General features: G+C 41.0%; 1 protein-coding gene across 2 annotated transcripts in view; it reads right to left on the bottom strand.

Annotated features, from left to right (window-relative positions):
- The window catches only part of LOC110955732 (phosphatidylethanolamine-binding protein 4), a 55,949-nt gene that overhangs the window by 13,576 nt on the left and 20,368 nt on the right, over positions 1 to 22,005 (bottom strand). The window contains exon 4 of one of the 2 annotated variants that reach the window (XM_022200841.2): positions 19,114 to 19,209. The exons of the other annotated variant lie outside the window; for it this stretch is intronic. Coding sequence (XP_022056533.1) covers positions 19,114 to 19,209 — 96 coding nt within the window. The remainder of the gene's footprint in view (positions 1 to 19,113; positions 19,210 to 22,005) is intronic. 2 annotated transcript variants of the gene reach the window in all.

The raw sequence follows: 22,005 nt of genomic DNA, 5'->3' as shown, positions 1-22,005 counted from the left end.
CCTTCTAATGCAGTTCTGAGAGCATCATTCTCCCTTTTACTTGCAGTCAGGCTAACAGACGGGGAGAGAGAGCATGACAGATGGTGTTCACAGCTCTATTTCTGAGGCTGGACTTGTACCGCCACAGCCACCCTCCCCCCCCTTCGCCTATTCCACTCAAGCCAAGTGCTTATGACTACCTCCTCATCTTCGCCTCAGTAATCAGCCCATTCATTCGCAGGGTTATTGTGAATTAAAAGTCTGTCTCACAAGGAACCTCACGGTTTACAGGTTAAGCACAGTGTTTTTTCCTAAGTGGAACAGAGAATCACGTCACTGATCAACTATGGGACTTTATTATGTTGACAGCAGAAAAAACAATATTTCTATTGATAATGACTTTGAGTTTACTAGAACAATAAGCAACCATTTACTGAGAAAAGATCAGCAACGAATACTGTATACTACATGAAAAAGTTTGTAACTCATGACAACATTACAGGCAGTCAGAGGTAGGTCATCCAAAGAGTATAGTCGTCTTTAACGGCATGGCAGGTTTTGACAACAGTCATGCAGGTGTTGATTGTGTGTGTTTATCAAAACTTCTGCAGTGTGTCTGCTGTCAACTCCAGTTGTCTACTTTCTGCACTCTGCTTTCCTTGTACCGTCTTTTTAGCTTTCTGTCCTAGGGAGTAATATTGGTTCTCAATAAGAAAATGTGGAAATAACCTCTGAGCCACTAACTCAGAGCCCAAAGTGTAAAGTCATGTTTATGTCCATGGAGTCCCCAGGCTCCAGCATACAACCCAGATGTGCTCTATAGAACGAACCAATGCACAGCAGAAACTGACAGCCAACCAATAGTTTTTCAGTGCTGTAGAAACTGTAATGAGCTTGCCAGAGGTTTGTTAATTCATCGCAGAAGTGCTGTGCTATCCGTGCTGAACCTGTCCAGATGCAAGGCCAAATGCCAGACGCTCACTGCCACTTCTATAATCCCACATGGCTACAGTAACTGTAAGCTGGCATAGGGGGCACACAGACCTTTCTGTACACGATTGCTTCACACCCCATCCTGCCATTTTATGCCATAACGCCTACCACATATTCCTTAGGATGCCCTTCTGGTTTATGGTTGATCAGACCTCTAACACTGGCTAAGCATCGTGGCAACAAAAGACTATCTATTCTCAAGTCTGACATGCAAAGCCTAATTGATGATGCCACCATCTGCCTTGCCAGAGCAACGCACAGCAAAAGTGGCATTACTGCTGGTGTGTAGTGTGCTTTAAGGTTGTTTCAGCTAGCTGAGCATCTCTCAGTTTTTTGTACTTGGTGTGTACGATGCAGCTGGTGCATTTGCAAATGGACAAACTGGACAAGCCTGTAAGCAGGTCCGTCTCTACAATTATTTCTACGATCCATCAACGCGGGAGAATCTGTGGAGGTAGGTGCTGCAACAACTGGAAAATATGAGACTTTTTTCAGCAGTGACACCTGCCGTTTGGAACAAGACTGAAGAGAGACAAGCACAAATATATTGGTCATGGCTCTGAGTTGACATCAGTTTGTGTACATAATGATCAATGCATCAAGAACTTCAAAAGCACTCAGAGAGTGCAGTCCTCTGCCAAGGCTGCTCAGGTGACGTATCATTTCTGATGGATGAATATTTAATAAAAATTACCTTGCACTGACCACAGGCATGTGTCATGCATGTGCATGTTTTGTATGGGTTGATCAGTTCATCACTTTTGGCAAGCCTTTGTTATGCTACAGTTAAAATAACCATTCCCTCTATGCTTTTAGTTTGAAGGTGTATTTTTAACATTACAGGCTTTTATTTTGTCACCATTCCAGCAGCACAGGAAGTGTTTATCTAAGAAGGAGGCGGCAGGAATTGATGGGACTCAGAAGCATCTCCACAGTTTAATCATTTGTTCCTTGTATGATTTCCAACAGATAAATCACAGTTTTGTAGTAGGATCACAATCATGTGATCATCAGCAGGTAACTGACACAGTGTTCACTTGTTGTTACAGCGATGCTGTGCCGGCAGCTATATCTCGCAATGGGAAATCCTTAAAGCCATGGATCCAGACTTTAAGCCGTATCGCTGTCAAAATCTAATCACTTGGTCCTTGTGTCATATCTGACCTTTCCTGAAAATTTCATCCAAATCTGTCAGTTCATTTTTGAGTAATGTTTCACACAGACAGACAGATTCACAGACAAATGTACACTGATCGTCATATAACTCCAGCGTTCCTTTGCAGAGTAATAATGTTGGCTTAAACAGGGTTCTCGCCAGCACATTTCAGCATAACGTTACGCTGTCGTAACGGGCCGTTGCGCTGTCAGTTTAAAAGATTACGCTGTGATTAGGGCCGCTACGCTGTTATTTTGACAGATAACGTGCGTTTGTTTTTATTGACTCGGTGCCTATCTAGGTTAATTTATGTCTCCCCACCTCAGCCGTACTTTCCTGTCGATTGACCCGTTCCCGTCTAAAATTAATAGTCGCTTCCAATCTCGAGGTTACAATTAGCATGTCTCGGTTGTTTCGGTGATGCCATGTATGGTGAATAGTGACCTAAATCACTAGCATTTGGAGCATCTGCGTGACTCTCATTGGCTGACATCTGGGCCGGCCGCTCACAAGATTTAATGAAGGCTATTGCGCATGCGCGTGTGCATGCAGGAGGACCTGCCGTCACGCTGTAAAAAAATCCTGGTGAGAACCCTGTTAAATGGCTGTCCAACTTGAGTGTGGCATCTGTGCCCTTTCACAAAAAGACAAGAAAAGTGATCACCGAACTTCAGAAGAGGCTAAAGAAGGACATAACAAAGCAGGTCTATGCAATGATGTGGATTTGGGGGCCTGAAAGAGGCCAGGTATTGGTCAAGAAATGAAACAGCAACACTGGTGAGCTCTTTGACACACAACACTGAAGACTTCTAAATTTAGATTAGCTTTTTCTTTTATTCTGACAATTTTGTAAGGAATATTAAGGATATTTTTACCTTTACACACGTTGATCACATGTCTTATCAGGTGACCGTCATGCCGGATGACGCTTCTGAGGAAGACTGCAGACGCAGTCGAAACATGTAAAGGTAAAAACGTCCTTAATACTTACCAAGATGTCAGATAAAAAGAAAACACTACTCTAATGAAAAGACGACAAAATGAAAACAAGCAAATCTACTCCTAACTTTAGTCTTCAGGCTAATTCATACATTCTGACTTTACATCTACAATGGTGCACAGGCTTAAATTTCATCATCCACCTAAATCCGCCCTCTGTAGATGTCCATTTGGAGCACAAGCTTTGTGACTGCACAGACTGTCCACACCACAAGCAAGCAGACTGTGCATGTGCAAGGAAAACAAATGGTGCTCAAAACAAATGTGAGCTTTGATTTGTACATGTTTTTTGATGAAGGAGCCCAAACACCGTGGGAAGTTCTACATTCTCTAGAAGTCCTGTGCAATGTCTGCCCACTGTGCTTGATACACCACAGGAATATTCACTGACATGGTGCTACTGTTCAATCTGTAAGTAGCTGCTATATACTTTGAAAATTGTGCTGCGTGTTGTTCCGTGTTCCGTGTCAGGGGTAATGTCACTTCCTGTGCACATGGGCATGGATTTATTGTATTGTGGACAGTGTGCAAAACCATGGTCGGCATTCAGAGTCCACACTGGGCTGCATGCACGGATCCAGAAAGCCTAAATTGGTCCTTACGCTGTCGGGATGTTCTCAAACATCTCAAAACAGCTCGTCAACATCTGCCAGAATTAACATGAGCTGTCATCCTGCAGTACAGTTTGACTAGCACAGAGATTTGACGCTACTACACATGAGCATAAATCATAGTCTTTGCTCGCTCATATCACACAGCCATCATGAAATTACACCAATGTTCTGGTGTGATATAGACAAGAACCCAGAGGTCATCATAAGAGACAACCTACCTACCAACCAGAACCTGAGAGGCATACACCAATGAACCACAATGTCAAAATGAGCTCACTAATATTGTGTAGGTTCCCCTTATGCCACCTAAACAGCTCTGACCCATGGACTACACAAGACCTCTGAAGGTGTCCCAAGCAGCCTCCAAACATTTGCAGCAACTCCTTCAAGTCCTGTAAGTTGAAAGGTGCACCCTTCATTGATTGGACATCACACAGATACTACATGGAACAAAGATCTGGGGAATTTAGATGCTAAGTCAATACGCTGAGCTCTTTGTCATGTTCTTCTAACAATTCCTGAACAATCTTTACAATATGGCAAGGCACACTATCCTGCTGAAGAAAGTCACTGCCATCAGGGAACACTTGTACCATAAAGGGAACTATGTTGTCTACAACAACGTTGAGGAAGGCGTTATGTGTGGAAGTAACAGCCACATGCCTGCCAGAACCAGACTTCCCAGCTGAACTATTCCCAGAGCATCACACTGTCTCCACTAGCACAGGTTAACAATGTACACTCATCTAGCCATCAACATTAAGAAAAGAAAGCGTGACTCATTAGACCAGGTCACCTTCTTGCTCCATTATCTAGTTCTGATGTCTCTGTGCCTAAAATTTCCAATACTTTGTGCATTAGTAGCTCTTCTGTGGGATGACACCACAAGGGACAGCCTTTGCTCCCCACAAACATCAATGACCTTGGCAGGCCACGGCTCTGCTGCTGGTTCACTGGTTATTATTCCTTAGACAATTTCTGGTTGGTACTAAGCACTGCATACCTGGAACACTCAAAAAGACCAGTTGTTTTGGAGATACTCTGACCCAGTTATCCACCTGTCACAATTTTGTTCTTCCAAGACACTCAAATTCTTATGCATCCCATTATTCCTGCTTATCAGCTTCAAAAACTGACTATTTACTTGTAGCTGAATATAGCCAAGACTTTAACAGGTGCCATTTTACCAAAATAATCAATGTTATTCACTTAACCTGTCCCTGGTTTTAAAGTTGAGGCTACTTGCTGCATACAATCTATGTTTTTCCTATTAGGCGTGCTTCCATCATTCTGTTTTCACTACAGCCTCACAGCAGAGGATATCTGTGCAAAACCACTCTGCTCTGGTCCTGCTGTGTAGCAGCGTCAGCCACCAGTGATGATTTTCTGCCATCAGCTGTCTTCAGCAGCTAAACTACTGTGTGTTTGTGGTAGAGACCAGAGTAAAGGCTTTGTCTAAAAAAAAACCCAACTCTGTATTCAGCTCTCAGTGCTTTTTCAGCTTCGGCTACAAGGAATTTAGCTGTACTCCTTTGTTCCTGCTTGCATTGCCAGTTATCAGCTACAGTTTACTGTCTACTAGACACTTTCAGCCATATTGGAGCTTTACTCTTAATGCACACTGAACTTTCCCACTGCTACTGTTGTGCATTCAACACTTTTCAATGGCAAACCAGAGAGATGCTTTCCTGGAAAGCAATGCATTTATCTCATAGATAGCAGAGCTTCAACAGTGGTTCAGGTAAACAACTGTACCTTGATTTGCAGTGCAGTGTGTGGGGAAAAACAACATTTGCAGAGATAGCGTTGCTTGGCAGTTTATAGCATGGCTCAGCACAGTTACTTTCTCTGTGGAGTTTGCTGCAAGGCTACAGATTTCATAAAGTTTCGTTTAGTTTAATAACTTCTATTAACATAGACAATGAAGAAACTGAACCAGATGCTGAAGAAGTGCCTCACAGCTTTCATCTTTCCAGTTGTACTGGAAACCCAGGTGCACCACATTTCTCTGGTGAAAACTCTGCTTTGCTGCAGGTAACTACAAACCGGAAATGAGTAAGTTCTGTCTGTCAAATATATCAAACACACACCATATCAAAGTCATGTGCTGCATGACATGAGAGTTGCTTCCAATTTTTTTTTTTTTTAAAAGAAGCAACTTTTGCTCACTGGTTGAGCAGCTGGTACAGGACCATGCCTGGTAATGGGAACATATGAAGCATTTATAGCATACAGAAGATACGTTTTATTGTTCTGGTCATGTTTTGCCAAGGGAGGGAAGTGATGTTGTATGCTCCTCTGTTACCCTCATCAACACATAGAGAAAACATGAGAATGTCAAATCAAACTTAATGCATTAAATTAGTTAATACATAATTAAACTCATTCTAATTTTCACACAGATTTTTTTGATGTATTTCAATGATCAAAAGTAATTTAGGTAAATTATTCATTTAAACCGCTACATGATCTACAAATGGATAGAATGATGACCCGTTCTTCTTCAAACTTCTTGTAATGATATATGTATAAAAGCCTCATGGGCTGGAGAGTGGGGATGGTTGGGAGAGAAACCTAATGGTGATCGGCTGAGTGGGAGAACTGGCCTCAATGGGAGAGGGTGAAAGCCAGTAGGGGAGTCACCCTTGATCTGCTTCAGTGCATCAACAAATTAACCCACTTAACAATAGCCTGCTGGACTAATGGCTTCAGTAAAGAAACTCATTTGACTTTGGTAATGAACCCGAGGTAGAAACACAAACAGTCCAGTTATTAAGTGAACTCCCACCATCACGGACATCACCTGACACACTATGACATCCTAAACCTACACTCCTTTGGTTATGCTCATTAGCAGGGAACGATACTATTACTCAAATCACTGACCTAAGAAACTAGCCACCCAAACTCATTATCACGCCCATCTATTCAGTTTAATTTGCATGCATTAGAAATAGGCCTCAACAAAGTGGCCGTGTTGGGTTGGTCATCTTATTCTCAGAGAACAGATTGGGCCTAACAGGGCAGCGCACAGGCCAAAGTGAGAGTGTTTTTATAAGCTAATCTCATCCAACCTGGGTGCTGCTTCAACTACAGCTCCTGTGTGTGTGAGTGTGTGTGTTTGCGAGTATGGGTGCTGATGAGTCTGTACTTTAGTACTGTTGAGGGAAGCCCAAGCCTGAGTTCCCAAGGTAACAGTCGGTTTGAGTGGGGGCTGGCTGACTCATTTGAAGGGAATCCTGGAACCTGAACAAGGCTGCCCACTCGCCCCACCCCCAGCTTCATCAGCACAACAAGCAAACAAGGCGCTGACATGTCCCCATATAGGGCTTCCCACTGACGGGGGTGGCACTGGAAAATCCCAGCCTGAGCTTTGCCTACAAGTAGCATCAGAAGACACGCACACAGAAGCACGAGGCCTCGCTGCTCCACGGCTACAACGGTTTCTGCCGGCAAGGCTAGAAATCCACAGAGATCGTAAATGGATAGATTATAATATGCCTACAAATGCATCCCGGCACGTGCTGGATTTTCATTAATACATCAAGGGACGAGGGAGATGTAAGGGGGCAGGAGAGTACGCTTAAGCTTATTAAACAGTCAATGGCATAGAATTAAAATAGTTTTTGAGGTGTGAACAGTGACACAAAATAAATGAGCATCAAAACCTTGTGGGCCTGTGCATGAAGTGGGAGGGAAAAAGCCGTGAGAGGGAGAGGAGGGCTAAGGAGGAGTAGGAGTAGGTGGACAAGAAAACGAACTCTTTGCCCACACAATTAATCTAATTATTAAGAAATTAAAAGAGATCAACAGGCGTGTAATTGACCACTTAATTAGTTCAAGGTCAGTCTGTTCTTATGACTTTGGAAGGATAGTGGACGAGGGTGCAGCTCGACTGAAAAAAATTTGGTGAAATATCAAAGAATTTACGATTTTTAATAAACTAATAAAGAGCCACAAGTATTTTCACACAGTGGCAGCATTAATAGCAACAGTTTTGTGTACAATTAACCCAAATTTATGTTATTCATAGAAAACAAAAGCAACGTACCATTAAAAAAAGCATAACAATTTTGGAAACAGTAAACTCTATTCATTAAACAAAAACTGTACATGTATAGTCAGTAATCCCTGCTGTTAAGAGTAGCCATTTGATTTGCTTCTGTCCACAGTTACATCTGTTGATAACTCCATAGTTCATTCAGTGTCTTTAGTCATTAACAACTGAGAGCTGGTACAAAGGGATTTAAGAGGCAGCATTACTGTTTTGAATCGCTGGATGTTTAATTCTTCTATTATAATTGAGGCAGGAGCGAGACAGAGGTTATGGTAACTGCTGGAAACCTGTCCCACTTCACAGAAAGGTTAATGAACCTTACAAGTCCTATGGGAGATGGAGTATGCTGTTAATTTGACAAACGTGGGAAATAAATGCTTTTATGCTTTTATTGACGGTGACCAATAGCGGCCTTTGCTGGAATGAAAGGTTTTAGTCTTTTAGGTGCTTTGCTATGAGGCAAAACAATAATGTGGAATGCATTTGTTGGAAGAAACTAAGTACATAATTGTTTGAATAGCAATTTCAGGCCAAAAAGCATCTTCATTATTAATTCCTACTTTTGGGGAACATATACTGTGCAAAATGTACAGTAACCTAATTCATGTTATGAAACAGCTGCCTTTATTCTGAATACATTTGTGGGAATGAGGGATTTTAAAAAAAGCTGTATTTTAAAATCTACATATTTCCACAATCCATTTTATGCACCATTGGTCTGGGTTTCATTTTAACAGGGCACCGAGGGTATAATATACTGACAGCTGGAGAGGAACACGTGGAACAGTGCCGGTGCTAGCCTGAATTAGTCTGTGGGTTTAGATGGAATCATGGCAAAAGGTGGCAATGATACATCTGATCAGGACAGAGGTTTTAGGCACAGGTCCAACTACATATACAGAGTGCATGATTAAGAGATTAAATGGATAATCCCTTTGCCATTCAAAGACACTGACGGAGGCAGAGATCTGGCTTCCCTGTGGTTTAAATCTAACCAACAGAGTTCTAATACAAAACCCAAGTTCATGAGCTGCTAAAAACTTCTACAGTAAAACAAATTTGCTCTAGATGGACAAACTCGACTCAGAAAGGACACAAATCCTTCCAGAAAAACTGAACAATTAAGACAGGTGCTCTACAACAATACATTCAATTTTCAATATATGTCAGCTACAATGACAACTCCCTTTTTCCAGCTGGTGACATTTTTACTTGACCTCGATTTGTTCAAACTAAAGTTGTTAGAGAATGAATGTTTCCTAATCTGCTGCCTTTATGATAAAGAGACAGAATATCTGAAGAAGTGGTAGAATTTAATGAAAGTCCTTTGCTTAAGTATTGTACATAAACCTAATTTGAGGTCTGTGTATGCAACACGAATATTGGCATTTAATGCTACTTCTTGCCATTAAACCTAAGAAGGACACAGTGTAATTTTCATTTCACTACTTTTATTTTTCAGAGAATGTCAATACATCTTATGAAACGCAATGCATTATTACAGATTAAACCACCAAACAATATGCAAAGTTGTTCAAATTAGCTTCAACATTAAGATGCCTCTGACATGTATATACATCTGAAGTAAACTCTCTTTAATATATACCTGCTAAAATAATGCTGCAAACTACTTTTTACTATTTACATTTCACTCATTATTTCTAATCATACTTCTACATTTTGTTACTTTTACTTAAGTAAAACATTTGAATGCGATTTGAATACTAGCAGTTTCTAACACTAATCGTTTTCATTCATGTCGGTAGAAAGAGTGCCGTTATCGTTAACAGAAACCTATGCTGACTGTTTGTAGGAGGACATGAAAAGGAGATAAATTCGAGCATTTTTGAACACTTCATTTTTGCACCTCATATAAGAAGATTACACAAACATGAGTCCTTTTAAGCGGATTGAACAAACACCCAGCTCTGTCATTTTTCTGGAGAGGACAGTGTCCATTCTTCAGCAGGTGCAATTGCTACAATCAGCAAAGCTCCTTTGAAGCTTAATATTAGTGTTTATTTCTGAGCAGCTGTCTGACTGGCATCAGAGTACGAGCCAAACTAAGACTGTCCTAACCTTATAGACCACTCCAACATATATTCGCGAAGCCTGCCCAGGTCTCGTTCTTTTCGATACCCCCTTCTCTGCCGAGCCAACTCACCCTCTCTGTTTCTCACTCTCACTTTCTCCAAGCTATACTATGGGCACTGTTTCCTGTGCCTTTGTACACAATGTTTGCCAGAGGAACACACAAGAATCCGAGCTCCACAATCCCTCTTAACCTCTGACCTTGGCTTATTGTTACCTGTGAGCAGCACTGTGGCAAACATGTTGTACAAGTACTGTACAGCCCTGCAAGCTGTTTGTGTTCTGCAAGTATGGAGGGCAGGGGAGGAGGGAAGGAAGAGAGGGAGCTATTTAATCCCCCCCAAAGGAACTCCCCTCTCAACCCGTATCGTGAACTCGCAGGCAAATCGCGTTGCTGGAAGGCACACCACACACACACTGCTGTCTTTTTAATTTCATCAGCTGAAAGAAATCTATACAGTGCTTTGGAATCTGACTGAGCAGCGGAGAGAAGTGAACTATACAGCACCCTGGAATGTAAACAGGTTTCTCACCAAGTGTAGCATAAAAATACCACATTGTAACAAACCTCTTGGCTATGATAATGGTCAATAGTACAGATCAGAGGTCTTAGTAGATTTTATGGTTGTTAGTCCTACAGCATATCAATAAGAACAAGTTGAACAAATCCAGAGAACAATTCAGAGGAAATGCAGCGATCACACTCAAATTATTCAAGTGTAACATGGATGAAATATTGGCTTCAACTAAATGTATTGTTTTGATGGTGGCTTTTCGCTTGCCATTACAAATAGCATTATCTCCAGAGAATTTTAGGAACGCTGTCATTAAATCCCTTTCTGTCAGCTGCTTGGTTGGGAACAGATATGGGCTGGAATCTGCAAAGAATGGACTCAACCATTGTACAATGTTTGTAATTGTCAGTACTCATAGTACTCACAGAAACAGGCAACACAATATTTGTCTAATATTAGTAAAACAGAGGCAGACTCTACACTGAAAGATAATTACATCGCTAATCCTTGGTAACTATCTTGTACTCTGTATTGTAATATTCTTGGCAGATTCCGGTCGGACTGTTTCTGGCATGTGAATGCATTTGTTCATTATACAATATACATATCTTTGAGCGATGCTGCAGTTTTCTACTTTTATAGTTTAGTGTAACTTTTGGAATCCAAACAATCATAAACAATATGCAGAGTTAGACAGGCCACCATAATATCTGCCAACTTTGCATTCATAGCTGTCACACTTAATTATCATGCCAAAATAGAAGAAAATACACTGGCTGCAGGAGGTCTTTTGTGAAGTCTTTGTTTTTGTGTACAATTAACTGGCAAGCATGCTATATACTTAAGTAAGGGCTATTTTAGGTGAGCATAATTGTTAGTGAGTTGTTTTTATCAGCATGCCTCACTCCCCTTCACTGTACCCAATCAGGAGACACCCCTAAGAGGAAGTGTTTTCCACCGTCGCAGCCCCGCCAACCCCCCACTAACCCCCCACTAACCCTGACATTTGTTCATTTACCCGTCCCTCTCTTCCCCCTTCTGGTTTCCTCACCCACTCCTTTCCCCCGTCTCCATGTCTGTCAAAATTGACCACTTTACCGGGGAACAGGTAGGCCGGCTCCATCAGTCCCCCCCACCTGTACCCTGAAACGCTTAAATTCGCACGTGGGGCCGACTGCCAAAGATCCTGCTTTACTGACTGAAGTGGAGGGGGGTGGGGGGTATGACAAAGACGACAGCTTGTGTGGGGGAACATTGTCTGCGGCTGCGACTAGAAATCTTTTCAGGAAAAACAGGATTTTATACACAATGGTCGTGGGTGTGAAGAAAGGGGGCACATATTAAAAGAAGTGCCTTTATGTGTGCAGAGCTACTGCTTTTTAAACTGCATTCACATGGATAAGGTCCAATCTGTTCTTTTTTTTCCCCTACTAGGCTATAGTGTGACAGACTGGATCAAAGAGGGCTTTCCAGGTTGTCCTTGTTTTCTTGGAGAGTAATCGTGATATATTCAGGACAGTGTTCAGGCTAGAAATTAATGCAGCATGCTGACACACAGTAGACCTACTTCCTTAAATAAAATAAAATGTGTAGGAGATGTAATATGATTTTTTTTTCTCCCAGAGAAAGAGCCTAAATGCACAAGAAAAATCAATCGAAATTTGGGTTCCTCGACAACACTATTAGGCAACATGCAAAAACTGTAATTTATGGATGATTATTCCCTTGCTGTCCAAACAGCATTCACGACTTCTGACAGGAAACCATAGCAGCTCACGTTCTTCACGCAGTGAAACCTCCTCAATCATTTCACCACAGCAACCACAGCAGGGAGGTCAGTTATTATAGAGACGGCGAGAGGCTTGGTAGGTTATCAGCTACAGTATTATGTGTGTATAAGTATGTGTGCACTTGCGTGCGTGTTTGTTGTATGTGGACGGGGGATGGAGCTGACAACTAAGCGGAGGATTCTTATGTAATTCTCCCTTTAGGTGGCAGAGAACAGTGAGAGCAGCAGCCCACACTGAAGAAGAACCTGTTTGTTAATAAGCTGCAAGATAAGATCGATATTATTACAGGGTGTTTTCACACAAGACCAGGGGCATCCAGATGTAGAAGCGCACTAGAGACAACAAGTGGCAGCAAGTCCAGGTACAAAGATGGCATATCACCCCATAAAGCATGGATTTCTGTTCTGTTAGTCATTCTCCAGTTCGGTCACACAAACACACAAATAGATGGCTGCAGACACATACAGGCATACATGAAGGGAAACAAACTTGAAAAAGGTCATGCAAGAGAAAGCCAAGTTCAAGCAAAAAAAAAAAAAAAAAGCTAACAAAAATGAGGATATCAATATTGCTGAGGAGGAGTCTGATGAGGTTCAGTGCAGGAATGAGTTCCAAAAGCTGAACTCCATGTATGATCACCTCTGACATTTGCCTGGCTGGAGTTGACAAGATGAGCACATGCTCTAAATGTTAAGCACCTCCAGCTGCGCTCCGATGTTAAGGACTATTGTTGACCTGTACCAAGGGAGGCTTCGGATTGTTCTGAAAAAAAGATGAATGAACTGCACACAAACTTTATCAGGGTCAAACTAATTCAAACGGGAACATAAAACACGCAATACAATAAGCAGGTTCTACACTGACATGTCGGTAATTTATAGCCTCAGCTTGTGTCCTTCGAACGTAAAGCATTTCTGTAAGTTCTGGCTTAACTCAGTCACATAAACAGGTGCTCAGTTTAGTCACTTCTCACATATATATATTACTGACAACAATCTGTTCATATTCTTTAACACAAAGAACATGTGTTTATCCTGTGAGTTTCAGTTTTAACAAAGGATGACAACAGGTGGACCGAGTGGAGTTTAGATTGGATAAAGTTGCTTCATGACTTGAAGCCAGGAGGCACTTCTGTGTAAAAGTTTGCGAAACCATAAACAAGCAAACTGTTAACCTGGGTTATGAGCATGCCTAGCAACTTTGGAGGGAAAAAAATCACATTAAAAAAGAAAATTGTTCACTTCCTTTGCGCCCACCCCCTTGTCATAAGATATGGATGTCCCGTAAGGTTATTTGTGTTTGCTGGGAAATGAAGTGCTCAACTGGATTAAAAACATACTGCATATGTTTGGAAATCTGTTTCCCTGGGCGTATGAGTGGAGTGAGCGAGCGTGAAGCAGCAGCTTGCGTCTCCTCCAAGAGAGAGGGCAGACACTCTCATCATTAGCTGGGCTACAATGTGCTCCTCTACCTGCTCCAATCTGCACAGCCAGGCTCCACTCTGACGCCAGACAGATGTTCCCAGCACGAGGTGCAAAGTACCGAGAGGGGAAATGAGAGTGAGCAGGAGAGAGGCAGAAGAATGGAAATATTCAGCAGAGTACACAATAAGAGTTTAATTATGAATAATACCAATGGTTCTTTGTTCTCACAATGAAGCTAGCTATGGTTCGCCTGGCCTTTGGGAAATTGTTTTTGGCTTCCATATGGGGGCAGCTGTCTGTCAAAAATAAAAGCTTAAATCATAACATGCCACAGTAGGGATAATTACAGCATAAAGAACAATGCAATTATGTATGTTTATTTGCAATATTGGATAGGTATTTTGCTAAAACAAACTCTAAGACTATTGCAGAGGTTAAAAATGTAATCCTATCATTTGGTGCTGCTCAGATAATAATGATCTGCGACTGAGGCTGTTTTTGCAAAACTTGACATCGACTGTAACTCAAGTCACTTGGTGGTAAATGCAGAAATGTTTTTGAGACAACAGAGGGAAGAAGTGCTATACTTGACTCAAGGATAGCTGATTGTTACTTTTATCTTTTTAATAATCCTGAATAGACCTAAACTAAACTCATTTATCATAATAGTAAACATGTATTGTCCTTGCATCCATAATTGTAGTTTTCCCAAAACTGTCCAATGCCACTAAAACAGCCCTATTATGGCAGTTGAGACCTTTATTCTTTGTAACCAACACAACATTTTCCAACCAAAAATCACTGAGCTTTTTATTTTTGGGTCCATTAAGGTGAATGGTTTATAATAAAAAAAAAAGGAGACAAAATAACAAAAGTGCTATTTTTTAAGAGCCAAACACTGAATGAAATCCTGCAAAGCATTACACGTCTCATAGTTTGCAGTTAAAGGACATCTTGAGGTGTGGAGCAGATGATCTCTGCAGGCCACAGAATTCACAAACACAAAGCCAGCTGGTCTGATACAGTCACAATACTTCACTGTTTGTATTTGCCTGAGCAGCAGCAGAACACAGGCTCGGTCCCCCTTTGGGAGCTGCTACAACAGAGATAGATGTTAAAGCATGCATATCCCTCATGCACCATAATAATGAGTGTGCTGAACTGTCCAACTGGCCCTAAATTAGTCAGGGAGAGGAAGTTAACAAACATGGGATGGCTTCCAATCCACAGACGCTATTAAAGTGAATCTGGAAGTGGAGGACTGTACTGACTGAACAGGACAAAGAGTGAAAGCCTGAACAGGTTATGATGGGTCACAAACCTTTTTTCTTGTTTAAAATATATCTTAACTTGGAGGTAATGCTGCTAGTCTGTTCGATCAAAAAATAAGAGAAGGAGACAGCTTTAATGCTTTGACTTGAAGCAAGTTTAAACAGTATAAATTGCAAAACCTTTCAGAGACTCATTGTACAAAAAACTACAGGCCGGAAAATCTGATAATTACCTTGATATTACTTTTGCACATTAATATAGAAAAAGTTGGTGACTTTAGACAACTAACACCTTTTGTGGTGACAAATAATCAGGAGAGAAACTTCATGCATTATTCCATTATCACATCCATAAAAACCTAAGGCTATACATGTCTGTTTAAATGGGATTTTACAGCAATGAACACCTTGGCTTTTCTCAGGGTAGGAAAGACCATTAACTGTAGGCACTGCTTTGCAAGTTTATATTGCATCATATTGACTCACTAAGTACCAAAACTATAATGAGAGAATAAGTATTAACAAGTAAAAGTAACACCCAGTGCTGTATTTATATAAGCTGACTCTATTCAGATACTAATGATTTGCTTGTTACAGTAATTATTGCTGCAAGACTATACCGGAACATCTGTATTGATTTAGACTCTGGGAGAGCAGAGAGAGGGAGGGAGAGGCTCACAATCTGGAATTCCACTTCGAGAGCAAGACAACAATCTGTTGATGGTTATTTTGGTAATTGTCCATAATTGATGTAAAAACACAGCGTGTGTTGCAGAAGATTCTAAATTACTGTTTCTGTAGCTCGAGGGGTCAATGAAAATGGGCAGTTGCACTAAAAATGCATATACAGCATCTAATAATGTGAGTTCTAAAAGGAACTGGACAGCTGGTGAGAGAAGACAAGACACCCAGCCACACAGTTTGCACTTAATTGCTGGAATAAATTGTTCTTGGCAGTCAAAAGTAATGATGTGATAAGTGATACACAGTTAAATAAAAGATGTGACACCTGACATAAACATAAAAACGATTGTCTTAGACTTGTATATGTATGTTTTTCTGCATGTTTATAAATGCATGCTGATGCCTGGATGATGTTAAGTACAAATATATAGTTAGTTTTCTTGTTTATTGTCATGCAGAAACAAGAGCCCGGCTCAGATGGGCTGATAAGACAAAAAAGCCACTTCATTTTTAGCTACAATGTAGGTAAGAGAGTGTGACTTTTTGACATGGGTTTTAAAAGAATAGATACTAATCAAATAAGCCAGTTAAAGCAAGAGAACTAAAATCAGTCATAGTCAAAGAGCTTCTTTTTACTGTAGCCGTGCTATCAATTTAGATGAACTCATATTTTGGTAATTTAATTTTTATGTTTGTTATCAGAACAATAGATAAATTTGTTACCCTTCATAAGTAAGACACAAGCTAAATTCAGAAGCTGAACCTGCTGATGATAAGTAAACAAGCTTTGTAGCAATATTTGTCCATTTTGGCTTTGGACTGCAGGGAATCGTGTTTTAGTGTGGCTAAGCTTCTTTTAAATCCCATATTTAAATGCATAATGTTGTAAAATAATCAATTACATTCATTTTAAGCTAATTACCAACAAATGATATCCAAAAATCCTAAGCAGAGAACAGTTTTCAGGTCTCATCCACGGTCTGAAGATTGGTGATGATCATCAGTCTAATTGATGTAAAAATGAAGGCATCCATTAGAATGGTGTGCCACCTTAAAAATGCTCAGGAAAAGTTGTTGTACAATAGCATAACTTTTCACAGATAACATAAAAAGGCAAACAAAATGCTCTGCACATAAAATCTACCACACCAAAAGGTCAAAGTCTTTTCTCTTCTGGGAAGCCATCAAACCTTTCTGGAGAGCCGATTCCAAATTCTAAACTCTGCCTCTCAAAAGCTCTACACTGTAGTTGTGGATGATACCGCACATATAAGAGGAACGAGACCGTATGCAGCAACAAATATCCGGTTCTCAAATGCCTCTTTCAAGGGGGCTTTGACACAGCTGACACGCAGTGAGGAGGTACTCAGCAGTGGTTTGATAAGTGAAGAGCTAGCTACATAATGCAGCTCAGAACAAGGTGAGTGATGCATCTACAACACACAGAGCACCGCTGTGTGTCCTTCTTGCGTTACCATTGCTTCTCTAATGAGACTTTGGCTGAACAATCAGCGTAAATCTGTGGTGCTATGCTGCTCAGTCCAGGTTGACCTCACTTCAGTCTCGGCTGAATTAAGGAAATCTTTCTCTTCGTAACTGTGGGTCCGGATAAAGAAAACACACTAATTATGGAAACATCCGCAAACTAGGGCAAGACTGCATGACCTTGGACTAATGAATATCTATGAAAAGAGTATGGCTGCTGCAGCTCACACTCTTTGACGAGCGAGGATCAAAACACTGATCCGTTTGACATTTGAAAGCGTGACCTCTGACTTCAGCGAAAGAAATTTTCCTTTACAAAACAGTCTACTATTAAACACGCTGCCAGAAATAGCTAACTAAATGCTAAGCACGTTATCGTACAGAACTCTTTACCTTACATACAGATGGAACAAAATTACTGAGAATAGCTTAATAATTTATTAGAGTTACTCACTAGTTTAGTCTTTTTTTCCCCATTTTTGCTGAATTACAAGTGGGCATTCATTCATAAACTGGCCCACACTGCTGTCAAACCACTGCAAGCGAAACAAAATCCAATGGATTCGCATCGACACTTGAAAAAAACAAAACTGAGATTGTGTGATGTCACCTAGCCACCCTGGTCAATTAAACACCTCCCACCACAGTTGGCATCACTCAAAAGGCTCATTAACCCTTCTGACCAACCACCAGTCACAATCAGAAAAACATCCCGTCACATTGGCCAATCCCTACATGGGCAACGCAGGTCAACACCCACACAAGTGACAGGAAATTGAATTGCTAGAGAGAATGTGGTCTGTCTGAGCACTTGAAAGACATTTGTTTATTCACAGCTGGCCACGCAGCCAGATAGACTTCATGGGCTTAAAAATAAGAAGCAAAGGTGATGCCTAATGCAATTTTATAAAGTGGAAATTACTACTTTTTTGTATATCACTGATGTATGTGAGTGATATGAGGTAAATATTCATAGATTCTTAACGGCAAGCGGGAATGTGGCTGCATAAATTATCTCTTAAGCGCAGCACCAATGAGCTGAATCACAAAATGCTAAATTTATACTTATTGTTGGTTTACTAAAATATATATCCCATCCAAACACATCACATTTGAATCTTGGAATCAATGTGGCGTTTACTTAGTGTACCACCGCGCCTTGTGAAGCGAAACAGGAGCGACGACGCACTGCCGAACCGTCTTTGTGTGCTTGTTTTTCAGACCACTAGTCTTAATCTACTGGGTTGATCTCCTGGTTCCCGGGGGATTAAAAAATGTCTGCAAACCTCAAAATATTTGAGGCAATCAACAACTCAACATGCATTTGGCGTTAGAATGCAAGAATGTGAAAACACACAAACGAATGGATAAAAAGGAGTGAAATATGAAGAGAAATAAGGGGATCGGAGCCGTGCCCATTTCGGGGGTGTAAAATATGGAGAAGTGTGGATCATTGGGGGAGCTGCTCTGCCTGGGGGAACAGATGAAGGGAGGACACTCTGCCAAGATCTCTCCACTGAAGGGGGAGCTGAGGGACTGGAGCTCTATGGGAGAAAGAGTGTGCGCCTCGCATGCTGCTCTCCTCAATCTCAGTCTCACACGCCTGCATTGACACGTCCCAGGCTCTCTGCAGCAGAGGGAAATTGCTGCTGACAGGGCCTTGCAAACTTTCACAGCCATTTAGAAAGACTTACTCCCACACTTTTGTCACAGGCATTTATTGCACAAGATACATGATATGAAAAATTAACATTTTTCAAACTTGGCATCCTTTTTTTAACCAAGTTAGGCTTAAAAACCATTCATAATTTTTCAGCCTTACGATCGGCCCCAGTGCAGATGTAAACACAAGACATGCCAAGTGAGACCCCGAGATTATGAAAATGCACAATTTTCAAGAAAAAAAACAACCAAACGCTACTTCATAAATTTGTACCGTATGAGCTTCTAATCCAATCACAAATACTGCCCGTGTCACCATCACCCAAACACATGAGGATTTTTTTTTTCTTTTTTTTTAAAGTGAGAGCAAAGGTTACTGCAGACTTACTGTACCTGTATGTTCACGACCAACCAGTGCCTCCAGTGCGCAGATGTTGGTTTGGTGCGACTGGGAGCATCCGGATCAACCATCGCCAGGACGTACTTCTTCTGCAAGGAGATCCGTACGTTATTACATTTCACAAGTGTACTTACCACAGTACCACACACATTGTGATTGGCCTAGAGGCAGTTCAGTAACAGCGGTACCTGATCCCTTTCACTTTCTAAATGCAGACATGTGCTGTTTGTTCATGACGTTGCCCAAGGCTCGACAGTCACGTCTGCAGTAAACAATACTTAGTTTAAATACTTCAAAACAGATTTCCTTTACTTTCTTAGCTTTAACTTATTCTACCTTGAGCTGTGGGAATTTTATCCTACTCATAAAATTTGTGGCTTGTTTTTTCATGTAGCTACAGAGAGCTCACGAAGCCAGATGGACGGGTTTTCCTTTTATCAGCCTGACATACGATCATAACAGAGCCTGAATTCATCTGTCAGGGCTAAAATGTTAAAGTATGAAGAAAATGTTCTATAAGGAAAATAACATACATGGCAATATATACTTTAGCTGTGTTAATCACAAAGTTCTTCTTACAGCAAGCACGCTCTGTCTCTTCCCTTTTATTCCTTAAACTTAATATCATTACTGTGACATCAACAAAATGACAACGTTTTGGATCTGATACCAAATCCTCTCGTTAACATATTCACAGTAACTTTCTGCCACTTACCAAGTATCTTTATACCCCTCAATCTGTCAATGGATAAAGTGAGAGAAAAAGCATCTTAACTAACACTTGATCACAGTTATTGGACATTGACTTGGCGGCTTAATTGCCGGAAAATCTTCATTCTGTCTGTCCCTAAAAGTTAGAGAATTATGAGAGCAGATTGAATTATTGCGAGAGCACATTTGTCATCCCTGGGCCGGTGCCCAAAATCTGCCAGACCATATGATGGGCTTTTTTTATTTTGTTCACTTCCTCTACAAACAGAGACATTAATCAAGGCTGCTTCAATCCACAATGTCCTCTTACTGTATACGTACTTTCATTTGAAGCAAGACCATAATGATATCAGCTTTAACACATATAAAACAGATGCAGCGTTTCTTACATTCTCACACCGACTGCCAAATAACACTGTCGGCGGAGCGGCTAAACATTTTTGAAGAATCAAATGCCTCCATGTAAACATAAACCTTGCATTTCTGTTTGTTGTGTCCTATCTAGACATTCTTATAGGCCTCTGAAAATTATCCTAAGCCGATGTACTTGAATGAGATAAAGAAGTAGTCATGTATTTTTCTGCAGATGCTCATTTTCAGAAGGATTCTCTGCCTACCTGACAAGCAGTAATAAGCGTAAACAACTAAGCCTAATAATAGGATAATACTGTAGTCTCAGTGATAGTGCCTGCAGGTAACATCCAGACACACCAGCAACAATAGAGCCTCCTCCACAGCCTGTCAAAAGTGACTCTATATCAGTGACCCCCCCGGGCAGCTTACCAACCATGACCTGTTGCCTTCTCAAGAGTTGTAATCCTCATTTGTACATGTTTGCTACCAGGCAAAGAAACTGTGATAATGTAGTTACACTAATATTTAAGTCAGACCCTGGTACATTCAGAAATAACATGGTTTCAAACAACAGCACACAGACACAGACACACGCACACACACGCACAGACTACAAGGCAATTTAAGCATTTAAATTAAAAATGACCTGCAGTCACAATTACCATTGATGGAAATTGCACTTCATTGGATATTTCACGAAAGTTACCATGGATGGAGACACACTGTATAGGACAGGTTTAGCTTTTTCTAAAGACAAATTTAGAACAACATTAAGAGCATTTCACATTCATTTCCACCTGTAACAACAAAAACACGGCCTATTTATGGTGGGCACTGAATTTCAATGATTTCCGTGCATATTTAGTGCTTGAATTTCTACCTGTAAGAATCTGGCTAGTCCAGCTGGCATGGGCAGCAAATAATACAAGAAGCTCCCACCATGCTTGCACTTCACACATTGTGGCATGTACCCTTCTCTCTTACGAGGACATTTTTTTTTCTCCATCTGTCAAAATCCACATTAATTACGCAGAGATATGTGCGAAAGACTCCAGGGAAAAACAGATGCATATTCTGCCATCTGAAATAATTTATCAGGGCTCGAAAAAACTAAATGTATATCAAAACATGTGTTAACGGAGCTAATTCTCATCGCTGTACGCTGGAAGGCACATATTTTCCAAAAATACGTTGGAGCTCCTTGTTAGTCTTTTTTTTTTTTTTTACTAATGCCGGGAAGAAACTTAACATTTGACCCTGTGGACAATTTAAAATTCACTTTTACACTGCAACTAGTCAAATCTATCACTGATGACAGTTAGTTTTCTATATTTTGGAGGACACACAAAGCTATTAGCAAAAATTACAAATACTTCAAATGTTTCTATGTTCAGTCTCTCTCAAATATTAAATTTTGACTATCGTATAAAGGTAAAAGGTCGGCTACCCACTCTGTTATGCTTTGCAATAACTAGTGAACTTTAAAATTGTCATAATAATCTGAGAGCTCAGAGCAGAAGTGAAATCTGGGTAGGTGTCGGCCACAGATCACAGAGCTCCATCGGGCCATTATACAGGAGGGGATGTGAGGGCCCTGGGTGCAGGCTGGAGGCGGGGGAAGATTGAGCCTGCATTCTCTTGGGATTAACCTCCCACTGCCTGCTGTGATCACAGCAAAACGGCCCAGTGAGACCACACCTCAGATGCCAGGCGGCTGGGATAAACTCTGCAGCCGACTGGGCATCTCTGTCATTGCGGCTGGCCAGTGGCAGAAACGAATGGGAAGGTGCAGTCGTCACCTATAGAGCTCAAAGAGGGAG

The sequence above is a fragment of the Acanthochromis polyacanthus genome, chromosome 7 (assembly GCF_021347895.1).
Source record: "Acanthochromis polyacanthus isolate Apoly-LR-REF ecotype Palm Island chromosome 7, KAUST_Apoly_ChrSc, whole genome shotgun sequence".
NCBI lineage: Eukaryota > Metazoa > Chordata > Actinopteri > Pomacentridae > Acanthochromis > Acanthochromis polyacanthus.
This window is presented reverse-complemented; position numbering and strand designations above follow the sequence as displayed.